Source organism: Microcebus murinus, chromosome 4 (genome assembly GCF_040939455.1).
Source record: "Microcebus murinus isolate Inina chromosome 4, M.murinus_Inina_mat1.0, whole genome shotgun sequence".
NCBI lineage: Eukaryota > Metazoa > Chordata > Mammalia > Primates > Cheirogaleidae > Microcebus > Microcebus murinus.
This window is the reverse complement of record NC_134107.1, coordinates 57,002,101-57,026,747: the sequence shown is the minus strand read 5'-3', so window position 1 is coordinate 57,026,747 and position 24,647 is coordinate 57,002,101. Positions and strand designations below refer to the sequence as shown.

General features: G+C 39.7%; 1 protein-coding gene across 7 annotated transcripts; it reads left to right on the top strand.

Moving 5' to 3' along the window:
* The first annotated feature begins 5,989 nt into the window (after window positions 1–5,989).
* On the top strand, window positions 5,990–24,201 carry LOC105883510 (olfactory receptor 52I2-like). 7 transcript variants are annotated; one of them, XM_076002246.1, is made up of 7 exons: window positions 5,990–6,074; window positions 11,729–11,805; window positions 17,405–17,502; window positions 18,074–18,173; window positions 19,294–19,443; window positions 22,607–22,749; window positions 23,178–24,201. In XM_076002246.1, exon 7 carries the CDS (start codon window positions 23,197–23,199, stop codon window positions 24,169–24,171), a length of 975 nt encoding a protein of 324 aa, XP_075858361.1. In that variant the 5' UTR covers window positions 5,990–6,074; window positions 11,729–11,805; window positions 17,405–17,502; window positions 18,074–18,173; window positions 19,294–19,443; window positions 22,607–22,749; window positions 23,178–23,196; the 3' UTR covers window positions 24,172–24,201. The 7 variants fall into 7 exon arrangements, with proteins under 7 accessions (XP_075858361.1, XP_075858357.1, XP_075858355.1 ...); XM_076002242.1 differs by lacking the exon at window positions 22,607–22,749 and having other exon boundaries at window positions 18,074–18,169; XM_076002240.1 differs by lacking the exon at window positions 22,607–22,749.
* The last annotated feature ends 446 nt before the right edge of the window (window positions 24,202–24,647 follow it).

The window sequence follows — 24,647 nt, the reverse complement described above, 5'->3', positions numbered from 1 at the left end:
TGTGGCTAGCCCGGTGCTGCTGAAGAGGCATAGACAGATGATGTCTCCTAAAAGGAGTAAGATCAAGGTATATTGATGTGAGAGGTAATTTAGGTGAACAGCCTGGAGGCTATCAATGACATCTATCCTCTGTCTACAGCTCTGGGTGTATATATAGGTCCCAGGCATGGGGAGTTGTAAGTAAGCTCTGCCATGCCATGGCATAAAGCAACACTGCCTTGAGACCTACTTCTTAACTTTTTGTGGAGCAGTAATATCAGATTATTGACAATAAGGAAAGAGTCATCTTCCCCACCGATTATGGTAAGTTTTAAGACCCAGACAGTCCAAGTTGGTCACATTCAGGTAACTGCCCCCAACAGCAAAAATGGCCAGTGCAGGTGGCATCAAATTCTATTCTTTTGTTGTAAAAGTGAAACTATAGGTGTGTGATTAGCTACTGTATTATTTTTGGTGTGTAATACATTGCCTTACAATTTATCATCTTAAACCAACAATATTTTATTATCTCAGAGTTCCTGGGGATCAGGAATCTGGTTAAACTGGGTGTCTGTGGCTCAGGGTCTCTGATAGGTTGCAACCAAGGTGTTAGTCATCTAAAGGTCCATTGGAGGAGGAACTGCTTCCACCTTCACTCACATGGCCGTTGCGAGCCTCAGAAGGTGCACTTGCAGGCTCATTGGCATTAATGTTGGGCCTTAGGTTCTTGCTGGCTACTGGTCAGAGACATGGCTTTCTTGTCATGCCGAACTCTCCACAGGGCAGCTCATAACATGACAGCAGTGTTTTCTCAGAAAGAGTGAGAATGACAGTAAGACAGAGAGAGCAAGATGGAAAGCACAAGGTCTTTGTAACTAATCAGAAATTCTGCAGCATTCTATTCATTATAAGTAAGCCACTAGGTCCCACCCACACTCAGGGGATGGGATCACAGATAAGTGTGAACACCAGAGAGAGATCACTGGGTGCCACCTGTGGTCCTTATTACACATACCTTTTGGGGAATCTTAGTAGTATTTGTGGCTAGGGACTTTCAGGAGCTGGAGGTCCTGTATCAACTAGTGTAAATTACAACCTTGAATGATATGTGAGTTCCTGAGAATAGATCTTTGATGTATTTCTAAATGTCTCCCATGTGTTAGGGTAAACTGTAGACAGAAGAAAAGTGAGAGAAGAAGGAAGTGAACACTTTTTGGTGTTAGACAATATTATCTATCGCACTTTTGTGCTAGACAATATTTTTCAGTTCTGTAGCCTTAATATCTTCACCACAATGAGGCAATAATATGTAAATGCAAAGTCAAACATTTCTGTTCAATTTTTGAGAAATGAGATATGTAACACATCTATTTTTTCTATTCATTTGCATGCTGTGGCAACTTTGATCATTGCTTTTATGTAATCCTAGCTTTTCTTCCATATTATGCAGACTACAAAGTTGTAAAGCAATGACTATAAGCAAATAATGACAAAGGGTGGGAGAATCAAAGATGCTGAAAGCTCTTGCTTACACATAGAATACTTCTTTCCTTATCATGATTCTGTCTTTGCACTTTTTTGGAGTGCTGCTTCTTCCTCTTGAAACTCTTTCTCCATGGGACTGGGTGTGGCAAAGGGAGTTTAAGGCCACCTACGGTTTGTGAGGATCCAGCACTGCTCTGAATACTTCAGTAGGAGCCAGGTTGAATCCCAGGAGACAGTGGTCCACTGTCACAGTTTAGCCGTGTCAACTCATGCTCTGGCTATTTAAGTAGCATCTTAATTGCCTTCTGCATTTGATTGCTCATTTTACCTATTTACCTAATCAATATTATAGATTATTTTTATGTGTTTGTTTTGACATGCTGTCTGAATTATCCTATAGGCAACAGGGACCCACAGGTTTTGGAATTTAAACTTCTGAGCATGGTACTTGTTGGGAACAGTCCTCTTGTGGCTTGAACACTGAGTCTTGTAATAGATGCTAAGTTGAACACAAACCCACCTGGTCTTTAGGAATGTGCCAGGTTAGGCTGAAGAAACCAAAAATCCTGTGCTCTTACTCCCAACACCCTGAGAGAAGACAGCAGAAGGCCTCTCACCATTCCCATCATGAATAACTATGTCTCCACCGAGGACTTAGGGAACTGAGAGCATGGCTCATTGTCTCCTGGTGTTTTTATATTTCAATACACTTCTATACCTGTTGCCATAAAAAAAAGAGAAACTTTGTATCTTGTGCCTGTTGGCCTCTTTCTCTCAACTTAATTCCTGTCCCATCATGATACCCAGTCTATAGTCATGCCTTTTAAACTATGATGCACACACCCCTGTAGCCTCTTTTCATTCTCTTTTAAGTGCCCTGCCCTCCACCTCCTCTGGATAATTCTCTGTTTGGAGAATATTTTGCCTTTCCATACTTTGTGCTGAGTTCCATGTCCTATCCTCAGTTTGAAAAGCTTATCTCCCTGGGTTTCTCTTACATCCTATTTCCCTTCTCTGTTCACACAGGCCTTTACCACACAGTGCCATGAGAAACACTGAACCAGTGAAGCTACCGCAAATCACCAGGGGGAACGAAAGACAGTGAAATGGACATTGAGATATTAAGTATGTATTAGTATGAATAATTTTACGATAGTGTGGAATGAATTATTGTTGCTAAAAATTATATTCTGACACTTGGGTTTTATATACTTCACTTAAACCTACCAAATTTAGATGTAACAGCACCTACATTATAAGGTTGTGAAAATTGAATGATATAATCTTTCAAAAACAATTATTAGGTGCCTGGTACATAATGGGCTTTCAGAAATCCTTCTAATCTTGGGCCTTTTGTTTTCCTTTCAGGATGTACTCTACTGTTAGTCTGAATTTTAGATATCCTCTGATGACTTGAAGAAACAAAGACTCTTTATCCATTAAACATCTGCTGCCTCCTGCAATCTGGATAGTCCCAGGGGCCAGAACACAAAGAGAAACCAGTCTCTGGAGGACTTACAGTGTTTGGCTGCTGGACAGAGGCCAGGGAAAGTGGAGTATCCAGGGAAAAGGCAGGATGATAAAGTATCTACAGGGAAAAGAGGGCTCCTGATGGGAGGTCTTTGGAATGGACAATATTCCTCACCATGACTCTGCATTGTTCCTCTTTGATTTTGTCTCATTCTTCCTGCTCCTTCAGAAATGTCATCATAAGTCCCTCTTCTTTTGAATTAAAGAAATGTGGACTACCAGGCATCAGCCCATCAGAGAAAGTTGAATAGAGAAAATCTAGGGAAGTGGGTAATTGACCTGGGGTTTTGGTGTTGGACTGATGGAGTATCATGGCCAGAGTCACCCCAGAAAAGAGGATATAAGCTCTCAATTCTACACAAAAGAGCTGGACAGGTCTGGTGGGCAATGCTGATACCAACACTTTATGGAAATGATGTGAGGATGAGGCAGGTGGGAGAGGGACTGGAAACATATGGTTTCTCTGGATCAAAACTCAGGCCAAGGTAAGTTTAAGCTTGAGATGATATACAGACATGGTTAGGGACCAAAATTATTACACAAAGAGACCAACAAGTAGGGATGATTGAAACAGTTTTGGTCCAAAGAGGGGAGATACTTTGTTAGTGGCACAGTGTTATTATAAATAGAAAAAATCAATTCAAATGAGTTATGCATTAATTCTTTTACATTCAGGAAAATTTTATTTTGAATTATGTATTCTCCATTCTTTTTAAGAAGAATGAATCAATTGCCACATATCTTATGAATTAGTTATTGATGTTGACTTGTTGATGTTGGTTTTCAGTGATAGATCCTCCAGGTCTTCATGTGAATGTCTCTGGAGGGTTGAAGGTAGAAGGAGGTACAGGGATGGAAATATGTCACAGGAAAGTTTGTCCATAGCTGCCTGAAAAGAATAAACTTCAACAACCAGGGAGCAATTGTATCTGCATTTTCTTCTGGGTAGTTGATATGTGGGCATGCTCCTTTTTTCATATTATAAAAATTTCTCAAGGTGTACACCTGAGATTTGAGCATTTTACAGTATCTGTGTAGTGTTTTAAATGGTTAACCAAGATATGAGGAACCTGCAGTAAGGTTAAATGTTTTAGAGAAGTCAAGTGAAAAGTTAAAAGAAGTTACTGGATTAGCAACAGATCCTTGATGAAGATCACTGTTGATCTTGACAAGAAACATTCAGTATCAATAGGTTATATGAAAATTTTAAAAACAGATAAGAAACAAAATCAAATGTCCTGTTTTTGAAAAGACTGATTACTTATGTAAATCATTGCAATGCTAATCAAGAAGAAAATTAAATAAAATTTAAAAATAAAAACACTCTCAAGTGCATGAAATATTTGACCAGATAGAAGTTTCCAGGGCTGGAGAGAGGAGGGATGGGGCAGAGCATGAGCCGATGATGCCCTCAGGAAAAAGGTGGATAGACACAGGGCAGCCAGGAGAGGAAGGACCTGGATCAGAGGTTGTGGGGACCAGGCATTCTGGCTCCTTGAACTGCTTCACAGCCCTTTTAAGCAGTAATGCTCAACACTGAGTTTGTGGCATCCAGAACACATAGAGCAGCATTAAGAATATGCTGATTTTTTTTTCACTCTTCACTGCCATTCTATCTCAAAAGTTTTCCCTTATGTTCTGTGATCTATCACTGAAGATGTCGTGCCCAGTGGCTGTACACAGCAAGGTTCCTACAATCTAACTGTGCTGTGAAGCTCAGTAGTTTATTCAATCTGTTCCAGGATATAGCATTTCTTATATTTAGGATTTTCTTTTATCTGTTGGTTGGTTAGTTTCCATAAGGATCACAGTTTCCAATCCTGTCCAAAATATTTGGGTTTAGAGAATACTCCTGCAATCTCCACCAAGGCTGCTGCTGGTACCTGGGTGTGGAGTCGATCAGTTGCTAGGCTCTATAGCAGGTAAAGGGAGGAGGGGAATGTGTAACCCATGATTAGGGCTGAGGACAAGGTGAATGTTCATTTATTGCTTGGCTAACAGAGAAAATGTCTACTGCAGCACAAGGGATCCTGATCACAAAATTCCATTAATCTATTCTATCCAGTGATTCAGAGAGGGGCCAGGCACAAGATGAGAATTTCACAAGGAGAAGGTAGAGACAGTATCCAAAGGTAGGAATATGACAACCTCTCAATCTGGATGCCCTTTATTGAGGAGAGGCACAGGAGGTGATATTTAAAGGTAGCTAGTCTTAAGGCTTGGTAAATAAGCACCCTTCATATAAAATTGCCAACAATTCTTGCAGTATGTATGAGTAGTGTTAATTCAACACAAGTTACACAATTGCTGTGGAGACCCACTAGGCGATTGGTTGAGAGATACAATATTAGGGCACTAAAAGTTTGAGGAAGGAGATCAATTGTACTTGCTATGCTTTGGTCCACACTTGGGATCCCAGATCCAGGTCTAGCAACAATCTACATGTCCATGTCCTAGAAAGTGAAATGATTGCTAGTAATAGAAAAAACAGTTAAAGCAGCAATGTAGCTTGGATAAGGAATATTTTTCATACTCACTTCTACTTGATTCTTAATCTGATCTCAATTTGGTAAGTATAGGAGACGTCCCTGGGTCAAGTTGTCCGGGACCCAAAGGCAGCAGAACGGGAGCACATTGCTTGTTCCCCAAATTGGCAAGACGTGACTTGTTGACAAGCAGAGAGAACTGTTCCTCAGGGCAAACGGCCAAGGACCTGTGGTTTCACACACAAACCAAGGTTGTCTGTTGTCCTGCACACGAGACCAGACACTGAAGGTTGGGGATGCACGCATCCCCTCTCCTTTCTCTTGAGCTATGTCTAGGGGAACAGCTCCTGCTGACATTTGGCAGCCACGTCCTGGGAAAATAGCTGCAGGACACTTGCCAAGTAAATACCCAGAAAATAGCTGGGGAAATAGCTGGCATGAGAAAAGAGCTGCGGGACGCTTGCCAAATTGAACAGTATAAAAATAAAATGACTGGTGCTTTAAGTGCTGCAGTCTTGTACCGTCTTTTGTGTCTGTGTGTTTTTTGTGTGTCTTTCTGTGTTCATCCCCTGTTCTGCAATCGAGCCACGACAGGTAAGAGTTGTTATATGTCAGCTAAGTGTTAGCCACTCTTAAGCTGTCTTATTAGAGCTGGGTTTTAGGCAAATGTAAGGGACACTTTTTCACAGAAATTATGAAGAAAGAAAAAGAAGCAAGCAACCAACCAAAACAAAATTCCTAAACTTGGGAACTGACCTATAATGGAACAGAGAGTGAACTCCTTCTCACAGTCAGAATAAAAGAACCTTACAGTCTATAGCTAGTGCGTGAGACATCTTCAGCGGCAGATCACGGGAGGACAGGAGGATAGTTGCAGGCAATGCAGGTTGAACTGATTTTTATTTATTTTTTTATTATGGCCTATAGTCAGTGTACATAAATGCTATTTGCAGCAATCTAGAACTAATTATAGAATTAAGCAGAAAAGTACTTGTTTTAAAAGCTACAATTTATTAGGACTGATGTACTTAGCAATTTTATATAGCTTCTCATTTATATTTCCAAGCATCTCTATAATGTAGAGACTTATATCTCCATCTTACCAATGAGCAAATTAAGGCTAGGAGTCTTTATATAATTTGACCAAGGCGAATGGCAAGTATGTGTTAGAGTATGATTTTCATTCTAGGAAATATGAATCTAGACCCAATACTTCTCACCATTTTTCTATTCTATCTCTTGATGATATAGCAGCTACCACCCATTTTGAGTGGGGCACATAAATGTATGCAGTGTTTTTTATACTGTATTCAGTGGAAAGAGAACCTAGTTTCCTTACAGAAGTTCAACCAATGTCTCCCAAGGCAGAATGTACCACCAGGGTACAAAGGGCTCCTTGTAAGGAGTATTCTCAGGTGGTTGTATGATTTGGGCTGTGGTTTTGTCATATATGGGTTTTATAATCTGGAGATATGTTCATTTTATGCCTAATTCGTTGAGGGTTTGCATTTTTTCAAATACTTGAAAGGGTGCTGCATTTTGTCAAATGCTTTTTCTGCATCTATTGAGATGTTCATATCATCTTTTTTTGCTTTTGTTTATGTGGTGAATCACATTTATTGATTTCTGTATATCGAACCATACTTGCATCCCTGGTATGAAGCCCACTTGGTCATAGTGGATTATTTATTTGATATGCCATTTAATTCAGTTTGCTAATATTTTATTCAGGATTTTTACATCTACATTCATAAGGGATATTGGTCTGTAGTTTTCTTTTTCTGTTGTGTTCTTTCTTGGCTTTACTATCAAGGTCATACTGGGTTTGCAGAATGAGTTGGGGAGCATTCTGTCCTTCTTGATATGATGGAATAATTCCTGTAACATGGGAATCAGCTCTTCTTTATAGGTCTAGTAATATTCAGCTGTGAATCCATCCAGTTCAGGGATTTCTGTTATTGGAAGATATTTTTATTACTGCTATAATCTCATTTATTATTGGTCTGTTCAGGAGTTCTATTTCTACCTGATTGAGTCTTGGGAAGTTGTGTGTTTCCAGGAATTTGTCCATTTCCTCTGATTTTGAGTTTATGTGTGTAGAAATTTTCATAGTATTCACAGATGATATTTTGTATTTCTGTGGTATCAGTTGTAATATCTCCTTTTTCAATTCCGATTGAGCTTATTTGGGTCCTTTCTCTTCTATTCCTGGTTAATCTAGCAAGAGGTCTATAAATTTTGTTTATCTTTTCAAAGAATCAACCTTTTGTTTCATTCATCCTTTGTATTGATTTTTGCTTTCCATTTCATTTAGTTCTCCTCTGAATTTAGTTATTTCTTTTCTTCTGTTGGGTTTGGGTTTGGTTAGCTCTTCCTTTTCTAGTTACTTGAGACATGTCATTAGATAGTTAATTTGTGGTCTGTCTTTTTGATGTAGGCATTTAAGGCTATGAATTTTTCCCTTAGGACTGCTTTTGCTGAATCACACAGATTTTGGTAGCTTCAATCCCCTTTGTTCATTTCGAGCAACCTTTTGATTTCCATTGTAATTTCCTTATTGTCCCAATAATCATTTGTCAGCAGGCTGTTTAATTTTCATGACTTTGTGTAGAATTGAGTATTTCTATTGGAATTAATTTCCTGTTTTATTCCATTGTTATCTGAGAAGATATATGGTATGATTTCTATTTTTCTGAATTTGTCTAAGATATGATCCATCTTGGAGAATGTTCCATATGCTGATGAGAAGAATGTATATTCAGTAGTTCGGGGATAAAATAATCTGTAATGTCTATTAGGCATATTCATTCTAGAGTTCAGTTTATGTTCAGTATTTATTTATTTTCTGCTTGAACAATCTTTTCACTTCTATCAGTGGGGTGTTGCATCTCTGGCAATTACAATGCTGCTGTTTATCTCTTTGTTTAGATCTAGTAGGTCTCCTTTATGAATATGGGCTCTCCTGTGTTAGGTGCACAAATAATTAGAATTGTTATGTTTTCTTGTTAATTTGCTCCCTTTACCATTATATAATGACCATCTTTGCCTTTCTTACTATTGTTGATTTGAAGTCAATTATATCTGATATGAGAATGTCTACACTGGCTTTCTTTTGGTTTTCATTTGCATGGAATATTTTTTTCTATCCCTTCACCTTGAGTCTGTATGAGTAGTCGTGGGTTAGATTTGTTTCCTGGAGACAGAAGATATTTGAGTTATATTTTTTCTTCCATTCAGCCAGCCTGTATCTCTTGAGTGGGGCATTCAGACCATATAAGTTAATTGACAGAATTGATACATAGGATGTTATTCTGTTCATCCTGTTGGGTAGTACCTTATTACTGTATTTTACCTCTTGTGCTATTTTTTTAAATAAGAGTTCTGAGCTTCAGCTTTTGGGTGATTAAACAGTGGTTGTTGTCTATTGTGTTGATCCATATATAATACAGTTCTCAGTATTTCTTGTGAGGCAGGTCTGGTCTTGACAAATTCCCCCAGTGTTTGCTTATCTGGAAAAGTCTTTATTTCTCCTTCATAAATGAAACTTAGTTTTGTATTATACAAAATTCTAGGCTTGCAGTTGTTCTGTTTATGAAGACTAAAGATGGGGCTCTGATCCCTTCTGACTTGAAAAGTATTAGTCAAGAAGTCTGTAGTTAGCCTGATGGGTTTTCCTTTGTAAATTAATTGATGATTTCACCTTATAGTTTGCAGTTGTTCTTCATTCATGTTGACTTTGGCCTGTATGATGACTATATGTCTTGGTGATTGGTTCTTTGCAATGAATCTCTGGGGTGTTCCTTAAGCTTCTTGTACCTGAACTTCTTAGTCTCTAGCAAGACCAGGGATGTTTCCTCAATTGTTCCAGTAGTTTTTCTAGCCCTTGTGCATTTTCTTCTTCACCCTCAGGGGTGCCTATGATTCTTGTATTTGGCCACTTTACTTAATCCCATATTTCTTGTAGGCTTTGTTCATTTCTTTTAATTCTGTGTTCTTTATTTTTGCCTGACTGAGTTAATTCAAAAGAGTTGTCTTCAAGCTCTTAGATACTATCTCCTGCCTGGTATAGTCTATTTTTAAAAATTATCACTGTGTTTTTATTTCCTTAAATAAATTTTTCATTTTCAGAAGTTCTATATTTTTATTTTTACATGTCAATCTCTTTAGTGGAATTTTTTTTCATTTTTTGAATTGTTTTTCTTGTTTCTTTGAGTTGGTTCTCCATTTCCCTTGGATTTCATTGAGCTTCCTTACAATCTATATTTGGAATTCTTTGTCTACCATTTTAATATTTTCATTTTGGTTTGTATCTATTGCTAGAGAGGTGGTGTTCCCTTTTGGGGGTGTCCTTTCACTCTGATTTTTCATATATCTGGAGTTATTTCACTGAATCCTTCTCATCTGGAGAGCTATTGCTTTACTTTTGGCTTTCTTGTGGGGGAATGGGTGCTCCACGAGTGCACTGTGGCTGCATCACACAATGAATTCGCCTATCAGTCCTGCCCACATGGGCTCCCTCACCTCCTGAGATTAGTTCAGATATCTCCCTTCCATGCCCCCAACAGTACGATTGAATTCTGGGGATATAGGATCTGGTCTCCCGAAGATCAATCCCTAGTTGATCCAGGGAGAAGCATGCTGATCCTGAGTTGCCTATGGGGTGCTTAAACAGATTTGATGTCCCTCTGCTGTGTGTTCTGCTCTGATGGAGGAGCTGGGCAAGCAGCACCAGGAGGGCTGGTGAGCAGGGAGCTTACAGTCCAAGCAAACCTCAGTCATCTGCAGGTCTTTAAGAGGAAAGGTTTGAGTCCTATTCCTCTGTGGAAGCACCAACAGAGGGCAAACAGCAACTTCTGAGAGGCCCAACTCAAGTGTCACCCTCAGCAGCCATGGGTGGAGGAGGGGACAGGGAGGAAAAGAGTCTGAATGGAGGAAAGCTAGCACTCTGGTTGTCTCCGTCCCTCTCTCTGGAAGGTAGCTTGCCCATAATGTCCAGGCTCTGGGGTCACACATAACCCCAGGACCCACGAGCTCCCTGTATCTCCCATAGTGTGGGCCAGAGTTAGGAAATGTTTCTGTGATAATGAGCAAGATGAAAACTGAGGGACTAAAGCTCTGTTGGGAAGATAAATGCACACTGTATATAGAAAAGTAATGTGATGCCTGCCATCTTAGCTTTTGTCTGTGGTGCCTGAAAGCACCCCAATGGAACTAGCAACCTAGGCAGCAGCTTCTGGGCTCATGAGAGTAGAAAGATTCTCCAGGATATTGGGAGCCTGTTGACTGCCACAGATATGAGGGAGGGAGAAACAAACTATTCCACCTACCCTTTTGCTGGACTGCAAACTTTCAGGGATTGACCTCTGCTGACATCTTGTTCCTTACTGTTCTGCTCCACAATTCTTCCTGTGGAATCTCTTGGAGATTATGTCACTTTTCCCTCAGAATTACATACAACATATGATTGTTTGTTCTTTTTCATCCAGAACTTTTCCTTCTTTCTGAGATGATATGTCATCTGGTGTCTCTGCTCAGACATATTGTCTCTTTATGTCTAATGACCTTATTTTTATGAACTCAGTAATATATTTCTTCAACCACAAGGATGCTGCACCCATTTTTGCTTAGGCTCTATATAGAGGATGAAAAATGTCTTATATTTGACTTCAAAATATTCTGTTTCATTCAGTAATTTTTAAGTGTTAGTAACTGAGCATACAGAGAAAGACATATTCTTTCCTCTGATTTATCATTCATCCATGGAACTGTTAACCATAATGAATATACATGCCCTTTTTTTTTTAAAGAACATGAGAATGAAAACTAAGGATCACACACTTTGTACAAGGCCATGAATAAGAGACATACATGTCAAGGAATACAATAAAAACATAGGTAGGTATTGCAATTGTCATTTTAGTCTATAAGAGGTCAGTATGGGAGATTCCATGAAAGGTTAGAAGAAAGAAACCTAACCTAGCCTTGGCATGGGATGGGGTAGGAGGGACAGCAGAGAAGACTTCCTTTAGGAAGCACTGCATGAACTGATGTTAGAATGATGAATGTCAATTAGTAAGTCAAGGAATTTTGTGGAGGAAGAAAGGTGAAACATGATAACTTTGTAAGATATCCATTTTCTGATCCCAAGAATATGACCAAGCTGAGAACACTCCCAATATCTATGAACACCACAGATGACAAAAAATCTTAAAGGATTGCATCCCTTTATCACTTTGTGCATTTTTCAGGGAAGAAGTCTAATCTGAGATGCTGGGGCCACTCTACAACCACACGATGGACAACTCTGCCATGTTCTTCCTTGCAGGTATTCCAGGATTGCAGTCTTCATATCTCTTCCTGGCTATCTCACTGAGTGCCATGTATACCATAGCCCTGATAGGAAACACCCTTATTATAACTGTAGTCTGGATGGATTCCACTCTACAAGAGCCCATGTATTGCTTCCTGTGTGTTCTGGCTGCCATGGACATTATTATGGCCTCATCTGTGGTGCCCAAGATGGTGAGCATCTTCTGCTCAGGAGACAGTTCCATCAGCTTTAATGCTTGTTTCACTCAGATGTATTTTGTCCATGTAGCCACAGCTATAGAGTCAGGGGTATTGCTGGCCATGGCTTTTGACCGTTATGTAGCCATCTGCAAGCCTCTACACTATAAGAGAATTCTCACACCCCAAGTGACTCTGGGAATGAGTGTGACCATCACCATCAGAGCTGTCACAGCCATGACACCACTGAGTTGGATGGTGACCCATCTACCTTTCTGTGGCTCCAATGTGGTTCCCCACTCCTACTGCGAGCACATGGCTGTGGCCAAGTTAGCATGTGCTGACTCCATGCCCAGCAGTCTCTACAGTCTGGTTGGTTCCTCCATTATTGTGGGTTCTGATGTGGTCTTCATTGCTGCCTCCTATATCTTGATTCTTAGGGCAGTATTTGGTCTCTCCTCAAAGAATGCTCAGTTGAAATCATTAAGCACATGTGGCTCCCACATGGGAGTTATGGCTCTGTTCTATCTACCTGGGATGGCATCCATCTATGTAGCCTGGCTAGGGCAGGATGTAGTGCCCTTGCACACCCAGGTGCTGTTAGCTGACTTGTACCTGGTCATCCCACCCACCTTAAACCCCATAATCTATGGAATCAGGTCCAAACAAATACAGGAGAGAATAGGGGGTTTGCTGATACGATGGCTCTTTGGCCACTCCAATCTAGGTTCACGCATACAACCTCTGTTCACACTTTGAGCACTCTAACCAACTTCAAAGATGCCTTAGAGATCTGTTGAGCTCTATTTTTTAACCTCCACTATTAGAATTCTCAGATGATCTGTAAATTGTAGCCTTGTGTAAGTTTTCAATTTCTGGCAAGAATGTGAATGAAATGTTTCTTATATTTTGAGAATATTTATAATGGTTTTAATAAGGTAATATCTGAATTAGAGATAAGTATGGGCAGAGAATCCAGATTTGGGATTTTTATTTCTTCAGTTTCTGACCCATATTTCCCACCTTATGACCTACCAGTCCCTCTGCAGAAGAAGTTACTGTTTTTCACCTATTTTATATCCCCATACATGCCCAGCCAATTCTCAGAACTATTCTTCTCCTGATATGATTAAATGGAATAAGTATTAGTATATGACACTGCTTTCTGGCTGAGTGATGAATCTATTTAATCAAGGTCATATGCTTACAACTAGACCAGAGTCCTTCTCCTGTAAAAATGGATTTCAGTTTATCTGGGGAGATATCACCTTCAGATCAGTGATGGTGTTCATTACAACACATGAATTTGGAAAGAGGAAATTGGACAACAGCAAGAGAAGACAAACAATAAGTTGGATGAATAGAACGAGTCTCTTCTTTTGTACTACCAACTCAACTTTGGTCACCTATGTGCATTTGTTAATTTCTGTAATATACTTGTATACCCTTTTAATTCATCCCTTATAACCTTTGAGTTAGTCTTAGTTAGTGCAGCATTTACCAGCCTTGGGAATGCCACCCTGGGCATTACGGGGAGTGTGTAGGTACCATCCCAGGATGGCTACCTGCCTCCTCCCCTTCTGGACCATGCTTGAAAGTCACAGTAGAAGAAATAATCCATTATATTGGTATTTGAACATAAGGATAATTACGTAACATCTAGTTTTTATTGCCTCTTTAAGGGAGGAAAAGTTTATTTTTGTTTTGATTCTATACATATTAATGAGTGTTCCCACACTTAAATATTTAACACACACACACACACACACACACACACACACACACACACACACACACAGCATTTTGGGATACAATAGTCAACCAGAAAAATAAGGTCCTTGCCTGGTTGCCTGGTGTTTAAAATCAGACTATGTGAAATAATGTGCCATTGTTTAACCTTGTAATTCTTCTATGAAGTAATCATAGCATCCAAATCAGGTTATAAATGTAAAAAATACACAAACCAAAAATGGTATATTACAAATGAATCCATTTAATTTCTCAATTCATTCTAAGTTTGAATAAATCTAATATCTAATCATAACATTTTTGTAGCAACCTGCCAAGATTTGTTCTAATAGGGCCATAATAAAAGAACAAAATTGATCAATCACCAACTGTCTTCTTAAGTGGCCACAGAATTAACTGGAAGTGCTTCCCAATGACCTCTTTCTTAACTCTATTCCCCAGGGAGTAGCCCCACAAAAAGACACATATTCCTCTAATGTAGAAAGGCTCCACCCTTTGCAAGGACCAGTTCTGTGACTCACCAGCTCCTTCCCAACTAAGCAGCTGATAGAAACTTTTCTCTTTCTACTGCTAATTCTCAAGGATCAAAGTTAGGAAATCATATCACCATATTAATAGATAAAAGAAGAAAAGTAATATACACTCTCCAGTGATATTAAAAAGGTCCTTCAATACCACTTCTCATAAGAATACTCAATAAAATAAACATTGGTTATACTGGATGTCTATAGTTCATTCCTAAAGCCATTATCTTACTTAAGGGAGAAACAATAAAAATACCCTGTAAAAGTAGGAATAAGGCAAGAATACCCATTGTCTTATTAATAGATTCTATCTTATCAGAAACAGACCCCGAGTTGAGGGTTTGAATACAAATAGTTTACTGGAGAAGTTATCCTAGGAAGCACTAGGAGGATAGTAGAGAGTAATGTAGGGAAGAAAAAAGGCCAATAAAGGACATGTAATGGGTAGGTTGTCCTGTCTTCCCTGGAGAGGGGGTGGTCAGTCCTGCTGGAAACCTTTGAGAGACTGTGTAGAACCTGCCTCAGAGATGTTCCACGGGACAGGTGAGGAAGCTGGAGTGGTAATCATTGGCTCCATCCATCTTTAATTGATGTCTTCCCTGGGATGTGTTAATGTATTTCTAAATCAGTACATGAGCTTTCCTATATCCTCATCAATACATAGTGTTATCCAACTTCCTACTCTTCTCACTCTGCTGGACATATATCGTCTTTATATTTTTCTCATTATTAATGAATTTCAGCCATTAAGGCTACCTTTTCTGTAATTTGTTCTATTTCCTATTAAAATAATAGAAAAATATTTCATTCTATATTTCCATTGTTTCTTTTACTTCTATTTTTTGAGAAGTTTTCTTCCTGCTCTGTTAATCCCGTATCTGTTTTTGACATTGCAACTATCTTCCACATAGCATTGGGCATGTAGGGTACATGGTCAGATAATCCTAACGTGGTCTGCTGGTTGCTCGCTGAGTGTTGCTGAGGAGGTGTAGACTGATAAATTTTCCTAAAAGGAGCAGAAACAAGTATATTGAACATGAGAACTGATTTAGGTGAACAGCCTGGAAGCTGTCAATAACATCTGTCCCCTGTCCATAGCTCTGCATGTATATATGGGTCCCAGCATGGAGGGCTGTAAGTAAACTCTGACATACCATGGCATAAGCAATACTGCCTCTCAACTCATAGTGGAAAAGCACTATCAGATCATTAACAGAAAAGAGAGCCAACTTCTCTACAGATTGTCATGCAGTTTTAAAACCCAGAGGGTTCAGGTTGGTCACAATCAGGTAACTTTCCCCAGTAGCAAAAATGGCCAGTGGTAGTAGCATCAAATGCTATCTTTTGTTGTAAAAGTGAAACTAAAGGCATGTAGTTGGCTACTGTATTCTTTCTGGTGTGAAGTACATTATATTACAGTTTAGCAGCTTAAACCAACAATATTTTATTACTTCAAAGTTTTTGAGGGTCAGAAATCTGGGTGTGACTTAAATGGGGGCCTTTGGCTCAATATCTCTCTTAGGTTGCAACCAAGGTGTTGGCCATGGCTGCAGTCATCTAAAAGTCCAAGGAAGTAGCAACTGCTTCCAAATTCACTCTGCATTTGGCTGGTGAAAAGCCTCAGAAGTTCTGCTTCCAGGCTCACTGTTTTGGTTGGGCCTTGGGATACTGCTGGTTATTGGGTCTGAGACATGGTTTTCTTGCCTGTTAGACCCATCCATTGTTCAACTCATAACTAGACAGCTATGTTATCTCAGAAAAAGATAGTGAGACAGAGTGAGCAAGTGGAAAGCACAGTCCCTCTGTAACTAACTGGAAATTTTATAGCATTCTATCCATTAGAAGTGAGCCATTAGGTCCAGCCCACATTGAGGGGAATCACACATGAGTGTGAACATTTCATTAGCCTCAATATCTTGAACACAAGGCAATACTAGGTAAATGCAAAGTTGAATAATTCTGTGCAATTTTTGAGAAATAAGATATGCAACATATATGATTTTTATGTTCTTTCTACTCCTTTATATGCTATGGCATCTTTGTTCTTTGATTGGTTTTATGTAATCCTAGCTTTTCTTCCATATTGTGCAGACTACAAAGTTGTAAAGCAAGCACTATGAGCAAATAATGACAAAGGGTGGGAAAATCAAAGATGCTGAAAACTCTTGTTTACACACAGAATACCTTCTTTCCTTATCATGATTCTGTTATCTTGGGTTTTTGCCCTTTTTGGAGTACTGCTGCTTCTTCTTAGAACACTTTCTCCATGGGACTGGGTGTGGCAAAGGGAGTTTAAGGCAATCTGCTGTTTGTGAGGACCCAGTACTGCTCTGAATGCTGTAGTAGGAGCCTGGTTGAATCCCAGGACACAGTGGTACATCTGTCACAGTTCAGCTGTGTCATCTCATGCTCTGGCTATTTAAGTAGCATCCTAATTGCCTTCTGCATTTTATTTCTCATTTTTCCTATCAATATTACATATTGTTTTTATGTGTATGTTCTGACATGCTGTCTGAATTACCCTATAGGCAACAGGGGATCCACATGTATGGAGTTTAAACTTCTGAGCATGGCAGTTGTTGGGAGTAGTCCTCTTCCAGGATTGAAAACTGGGTCATTTAATAGATGCTAAGTTGAACTTAAGTCCCCCTGGTCTGTAGGAATGTGCCAAATTAGGCTGAAGAAATAAAAAACCTGTGCCCTCACCCCTCTTAAGCTCTGTAAAAAGGCAGCAGACGGCCTCTCACAATTCAAATCATGAATAACTATGTCTCCACTGAGCACTGGGGGAACTGGGAATATGATACATTGTCTCTTGATTTTTCATATTCCCAAGTATTCCTATATCTGTTAACATTAAGAAAATAAACTTTATATTTTTTGTCTGTTGGTTTCTTTTTGTCATTTATATTCCTGTCCCATGGTGATGCCCAGGCAGTAGTTATGACCTTACATTATGGTCCATGCACCCCTCCTGCTCTGTTCATTCTCTTTAAGTACCCTGCCCTCTACCTCCTCTGGATAATTCTCTATTTGGAGAATATTTTGCTTTTTCACACTTTTGTGCTAGGTCTTTTTCTCAGTTTGAAAAATTTATCTTCCTTGGTCTTTCCTACATCGTATTTCTGTTCTCTGTTCAAACAGGACTTTAAAACACGTCATGAGAAACATTGAACCAGCAAAGTCCACCATAAATCCACAGGGAGAACTGAGGAATAGTGAAATAGACATCAAGATATTAAGTATGTATTAGTGTGACCATTTCTACAGCAAAGTGAAATGAATTTTGATGGTTATAATTGACATTCCCATACTCTGGTTTTATGCACCTTACTTGCATCTATCTAATGTAGATGAAATGGTGGCAGCTACTTTAGAATATTTTGAAACTTGAAAGATAATTTTCAAAAAGTATTTATTAGGTACCTGGCTTATAGTGGGCTTTCACAAATTCTACTAATGTTGGGCCTTTGCTTTCCTTTCAGGTATTCTATATTCTTACTCTAACTTTTAGATATCCTCTGACAACTTTATGAAACAGAAACATTTCGCTCATTAAACATCTGCCTCCTCTTGCAACCTGGAAAGCCTCCAGGGGCCAGAGCCCAAAGAGAAAGCAGTCTCTGGAGGACTTACAGTGTTTGGCTGCTGGACAGAGGCCAGGGAAGGTGGTGTGTCCAGGGAAAAGGCAGGATGATAGAGTATCTACAGGGAAAAGAGGGCTCCTGATGCGAGGTCTTTGAAAAGGACAATGTTCATTATGACTCTACATTGTTCACCTTTGTTTTTGCATTGTTCTTCTTGCTTCTCCAGAAATTTCCTACATAAATCTCTCCTTTGAGTAAAAGAAATGTGGACTACTGGGCACCTACCCATCAGAGAAAGTTGAATACAGAAAACTCCAGGGATGTGGGTAACTGACCTAGGGGCTTGGTCTTGGGCTGATGGAGTCTCACAGCCAGGGTCACCCAAGAAAGGAAGATATAAGCCACCAATTCTCACTAAAGAGATAGGAAGGTCTGGTGGGTACTGCTGATACCAAGACCTTATAGAAATGATGTGAGGTTGAGGCAGGTGGGAGATGGAATGGCAACATGATTATTTTGGATCAATGCTGAGAGAGGAAGAGATAAGTCCAACACTGGGATGAAAGAGTGAGATTTTAGGGACCAAAAGGACTTATGCAAAAAACAAACAACCAAAAAAACAAGCAGTAGGGATGATTGGGAGCACCTTTGGCTGGAGGGGGGTACTCAGTTAGGGGCACAGCAGCTTTGTCATAAACAGAAAGGATCAATTCAAATGAATTATGCATTAGAACTTTTACATTTAAGAAAATTTTTATTTGAATTATGTTTTCACCATCCCTTTAAGAAGAATAAAACATCACCACCAATCTTCAGATTTACTTATTGATGTTGATTCATCTAAGATAGTTTTCAGTGATTGATGCTCTAGGTCTGCATGGGAAGGTCTCTGAGGGTTGATCTCAGAAGCATGCAGGGCTGGAAATGTGTCTTCAGAGAGGTTGGCTAGAGCTTTCTGAAAAGAGTAAACCTCAGCAACATTCAGGAATCGTTTGTGTCTGTGTCTTGTATGTGTGTGTGTTCATGTGTTCACATTATAAAAATTTATCAAGATGTGCACCTGAAGGCCGGGCGCTGTGGCTCACGCCTGTAATCCTAGCTCTTGGGAGGCCGAGGCGGGCGGATTGCTCAAGGTCAGGAGTTCAAAACCAGCCTGAGCAAGAGCGAGACCCCGTCTCTACTATAAATAGAAAGAAATTAATTGGCCAACTGATATATATATAAAAAATTAGCCGGGCATGGTGGCGCATGCCTGTAGTCCCAGCTACCCGGGAGGCTGAGGCAGAAGGATCACTCGAGCCCAGGAGTTTGAGGTTGCTGTGAGCTAGGCTGACGCCATGGCACTCACTCTAGCCTGGGCAACAAAGCGAGACTCTGTCTCAAAAAAAAAAAAAAATAAAAAAAAAATAAAAAAAGATGTGCACCTGAGATTTGTGTATTTCACAGGATCTGTGTAGTGATTCAAAATTTCAACCAAGAATTGAGAGAAAAGGCAGTACGGTTAAATGTTTGGAGAAATCAAGTGAAAGAACAAATTAAAAGACATTGCTGAATTGGCAACAGATCCTTGATGAAGACCACTGTTGATCTTTGCAAGTAAGTTTCAGTATTATTAGGTTGAGTGAAACAAAATTTTTAAAAAGGGACAGGGAACCAAACCAAATGTCCTGTTTTTGAAAATACTGGTTATGTATGTAAATCATAGCAATGCTAATCAAGAAGAAAATTAAATGAAGAGTGAAACTAAAACCACTCTGAAGTTCATGGAAGGTATGCCCAGATAGAAGTATTCAGGCTCGGCAAGAGGAAGGATGGGGCAGAGCATCAGCTGAGGCTGCCTCAGAAGAAAGGTGGATGGACCAGGGCAGCCAGGAGAGGAAGGTCCTGATCAGGGTGGTGGGGACCAGGCATTCTGGATCCTTGGACTTCTCCTCAGCCCTTTAGGCAGTAAGATTCAACCATGAGTTGTGGCATTCAGAACACATATAGCAGTCTTAAGTGTATCCTGGATTTTTTTCACTCTTTACCACCATTCTACCTCACAAGGTTTCCCTTGTCTTCTGAAATCTATCACTGAAGATGTCTCACCCAGTGGCTGTACACAGCAAGGTTCCTATAACTGGCTGTGCTGTGAAGTAGTATATTCAATCTGTTCCAGGATATAGCATTTCTTATATTTAGGGTTTTTGTTTTTGTTGTTGATTTGTTTCAATGAGGAACAGAGTTTGTAATCCTGTTCCAGATATTTGGGGTTTTAGAAAACCTTTGCAGACTCCCAGCAAGGTAGCTCCTGGCATCTGGGTGTGGAGTCAATCAGGTCTAGGTTCTTTAGGAGGTGAAGAGAAGTGGAGAATATGTGTCCCATGATTAGGACTGAGGACCAGGTGAATGTTTGTCTATTGCTTGGCCAATAGAGAAAATGTCTACTGCAGCACATGGGATCCTGGTCACAAAATTTCATCAATCTATTCTATCCGGTGATTCAGGGAGGGGCCAGGCACAAGAGGAGAAGTTAACAAGGAGTAAGTAGGGGCAGTATCCAAGGGTAGGAGTATGACAACTTCTTGATCTGGATGGTCTTAATTGAGAAGAGGCACAGGAAGTGATATTTAAAAGTAGCTAATCTTGGGGCTTTGTAAATAAGCAACCTTCATATAAGATTGCCTAAACCCCTTAGAAACAGTTTTCAGGCTATAGATGACTGGAGTTAATTCAACACAAGTTACACAATTACTGTGGACAATGACTAGGCTGATTGCTTCAGAGATATAATATTATGGCAATGAAGGTTTGAGGAATGAGATCAATTGCACTTAGTATTCTTTGGTCTACACTTGAGATCCTGGCTCCAGGTCTCAGACCAAGCTACATCTCTGTGTCCTTAGGAAATGAAATGATGTGCTAGTAATAGAAAAAACAGTTGAAGCAGTAGTTTTGCCTGGATGAGGAATATTTTTCATATCCACTTCCACTCCATCCTTAGTCCAATCTCAATTTGGCAAGAGCTGTTACACGGCAGCAGAAGCATTAGCCATTCTTAGGCTTTCTTATTAGATGAAGTAGTGGGCAAATCTGAGACCTTTTCACAGACGTTATGAAGAAAAAAAAATAATAAAAGCAAAAGCAACCAAAACAAAAATCCTAAAGTTGAGAACCAACCTAAAATGGAACAGATAGTGAGCTCATCATCACAATCAGATTAGAAGAACCTTGTTCTCTATAGCTGGTGGGTGAGACATCTTCAGTGCCAGACCACAGGACAGGATGAAAGCTTCAAGTAATGCAGGCTGAATTGTTTTTTATTTTTTCTTAACATGGCCTGCAGTCACATTTACCCCTCTAAGTATGCCATTTGGAGCAATCTAGAACCATCCATAGAATTAAGCAGAGAAAATTATGTCTTTTTTAATTAACTACATTTTATCTAGCGCTGATATACTTAACTTTGTGCTGAGCACTTTTACATAGCTTCTCATTTAAATCTGCAAACATCTCTAGGATGTAGGAACTAATACCTCCATTTTACCAATGAGCAAATTTAGGCTTGGAGAGTTTGCATAATTTGACCAAGGTATAATGGCCAGCAAGTGACAGAGTACGATTTTCATCCTAGGGAGTATGAACATTGAAACAATACTTCTCTTTGCTATCCTGCCTCTTGATATAGGACCAACCACACATTTTTTGAATGGGGTACATAAAAGTATACAGGATTTTTATGGTATATTCAGTGGAATGAGAAAGTATGGTTTCCTTATAATAGTTCAACCAATGTTCCCAAGGCTGAGTGGTACCACCAGGGTGCGAAGGGCTTCTTGTGAAGGGTGTTCTCAGATGGCTGGGAAAACATGCACATGCCCAAATGCCAGATGAAATCATGCAAACCACCCATGCTACAGAAAGAGTAACTAAACGGATATGACACAGGAATGGAAGGTAATGAATGCTGACTCCTTATATTCAGGCTTACCCAACCAGATCATTAAATGTTATATGATATTGTAACATCTGAATCAGCCAGTGGAGGGCACATGCAGCAGCAATACACAGAAATCAAAAAGTATTAGAGCTCAGATCCTGACTGTGCAGAGTAAGTAACTCCCTTTGTATCATAAAAATGGAACAAGCGAAGCTCCTAACATTTTGTTTCTTAAAAATAGTATCCATAGTTGTTTGCTTGACTATTAATTTTGGGCTAGAAGGACACCTGGGAGTCACAGCTGGAAAGATCTGGACTTAATCTTAAATTTATCATATAGTTGCTATGTGCTCTTGGATAAAATATTTAATCTCATTTAAGTTATACCAACTGTCTTGTGTCGAATAGATATTTGCTCTATTTTACAAATAGAGAGATATACTCACATAATAAATAATATTCATTTTTTATAGTTCTATAGTACATACTATGTTCATTAAAAACTGCTTTCTAAAGGAAAAAAAGCTTCCTATTGTTTGTAATGTCTTGGTAATACATCATGAAAAGGGAGTTAGCTGTGATGGAGAATCAAAAACTTATTTGGAGGATATTTGTCTATAATGTAGCCCCAAATATTACTTGTAGTTATTGATTTTATTAACTGAACCTAGTTCAATGGGAAATCCAGGCTAAATTTTTGAGAATTTAGGGATGATAAAAATTTCCAAACATTTTATCTGCTATGGAAAGTGTTAATGTTGTTCTCTATTGATCCTATTTTTCTAAAACTATTAATGTATTTCGTCAACCACAAGGATGCTGCATTCTTATTTTCTCTAGGCACTATACTAAGGCAAAATGTGACATATTTAAACTCAAGAGGTTCTTGTTTCATTCAATAATTGTTAGCAACTGAGATAGAAGACAAATTCTTTCCTCTGATTTATCATTCATTCATGGAACTGTGGATGTGTGCATCACAGGTATGGATCATACACTTGATTGAAGGCCATGAGCAAGAGACATATACTTGAGTACATACAATAAAAGCATAGGTGGTATTTGAATTGCCATTTTAGTTCATCATAGGTCAGTATGGGAAATTCTATGAAAGCTCAGAAAAAAGATAACTAACTTAGCCTTGGAATGGGATGAGGGAGAAGCGAGATCAGAGGAGACTGCCCAGAGGAGGTACCACATGAACTGATGCTAGAATGATGAACAGAAATTAGTAAGTCAAAGCGGTTTGAGGAGAAAGGAAGGTGGAACAGGGTAACTTTATCAGATCTCAGTTTTCTGATCCCAAGAATACCATAAAGCTGAGAACATTCCCAGTCATTACCAAAACCAAAGATGAGAAAAAATCTTACAGGATTGCATCCTTCTCTTACATCACTTTGTGCATTAACAGGAAAGAAGTCTCATCTGAGATGCTGGGACCACTCTACAACCAAACGATGGACACCTCTGCCACATTCTTCCTCGCAGGTATTCCAGGATTGCGGTCTTCCTATTTCTGGCTGGCTATCTTACTGAGTGCCATGTACACCATAGCCCTGATAGGAAACACCCTCATCGTGACTGTAGTCTGGATGGATTCCACTCTACAAGAGCCCATGTATAGCTTCCTGTGTGTTCTGGCTGCCGTGGACATTGTTATGGCCTCATCTGTGGTACCCAAGATGGTGAGCATCTTCTGCTCAGGAGACAGTTCCATCAGCTTTAATGCTTGTTTCACTCAGATGTATTTTGTCCATGCAGCCACAGCTATGGAAACAGGTCTGCTGCTGGCCATGGCTTTTGACCGCTATGTTGCCATCTGCAAGCCCCTACACTACAAGAGAATACTCACACCCCAAATGACTCTGGGAATGAGTGTGACCATCACCATCAGAGCTGTCACAGCCATGACACCACTGAGTTGGATGGTGAGCCATCTTCCTTTCTGTGGCTCCAATGTGGTTTCCCACTCCTACTGTGAGCACATAGCTGCGGCCAAGTTAGCATGTGCTGACTTCATGCCCAGCAGTCTCTACGGTCTGGTTGTTTCCTCCATTATTGTGGGCTCTGATGTGGTCTTCATTGCTGCCTCCTATATCTTGATTCTTAGGGCAGTGTTTGGTCTCTCCTCAAGGAATGCTCAGTTGAAAGCATTAAGCACATGTGGCTCCCATGTGGGAGTTATGGCTCTGTACTATCTACCTGGGATAGTATCTGTCTATGTAGCCTGGCTAGGGCAGAATGTAGTGCCCTTGCACACCCAGGTGCTGTTAGCTGACTTGTACCTGGTCATCCCACCCACTTTAAACCCCATCATCTATGGGATGAGGACCAAACAAATGAGGGAGAGAATATGGAGTTTGCTGATGCATTGGCTCTTTGGCCATTCCAACCTGCGTTCATGAAAACACAACCTCTGTTCAGACCTTGAGCATTCTAGCCACCTTCAAAGATGTCTTAGAGATTGGTGGAGCTGCATTGGTTACATTGGTGCTATTGGAATTCTCAAATGAATCTGTAAAGGGTATCCTTGTGTAGCATTTCAATTCCTAGCAAGAATGTGAATGAAATATTTCTGATATTCTGAACACATTTTCAATGGTTTTAGTAAGCCAGTCCTGAATCAGAGACACCTGTGGGCAGAGAATACAGGTTTGGGATTTTTCTTTCTTTAGCTTCTGACACACATTTCCAACCTAATTCCTACCAAGTTTATCTGCCAAAGAAATCAACTGTTTTGTATCCCTGCACAAACCTGGCTGATTTTCTCAGAACTGCTCCTCACCTCATGTGATTATATGGAGTAAGAATTAGAATATGACCCTGCCCTCTGGTCCAGTGATGAATCTATTCAATTTGACTCATGTGCTCACACCTACAT

What these genes read in the sequence shown, in the direction of transcription:
- LOC105883510 (XM_076002241.1), top strand. Translation starts at nt 19,418, where the DNA reads ATGAAGACCACTGTTGATCTTTGCAA. An exon ending in ACCACTGTTGATCTTTGCAA is followed by an intron (nt 19,444 to 23,177) that starts GTAAGTTTCAGT and finishes GTGCATTAACAG; the next exon opens with GAAAGAAGTCTCATCTGAGA.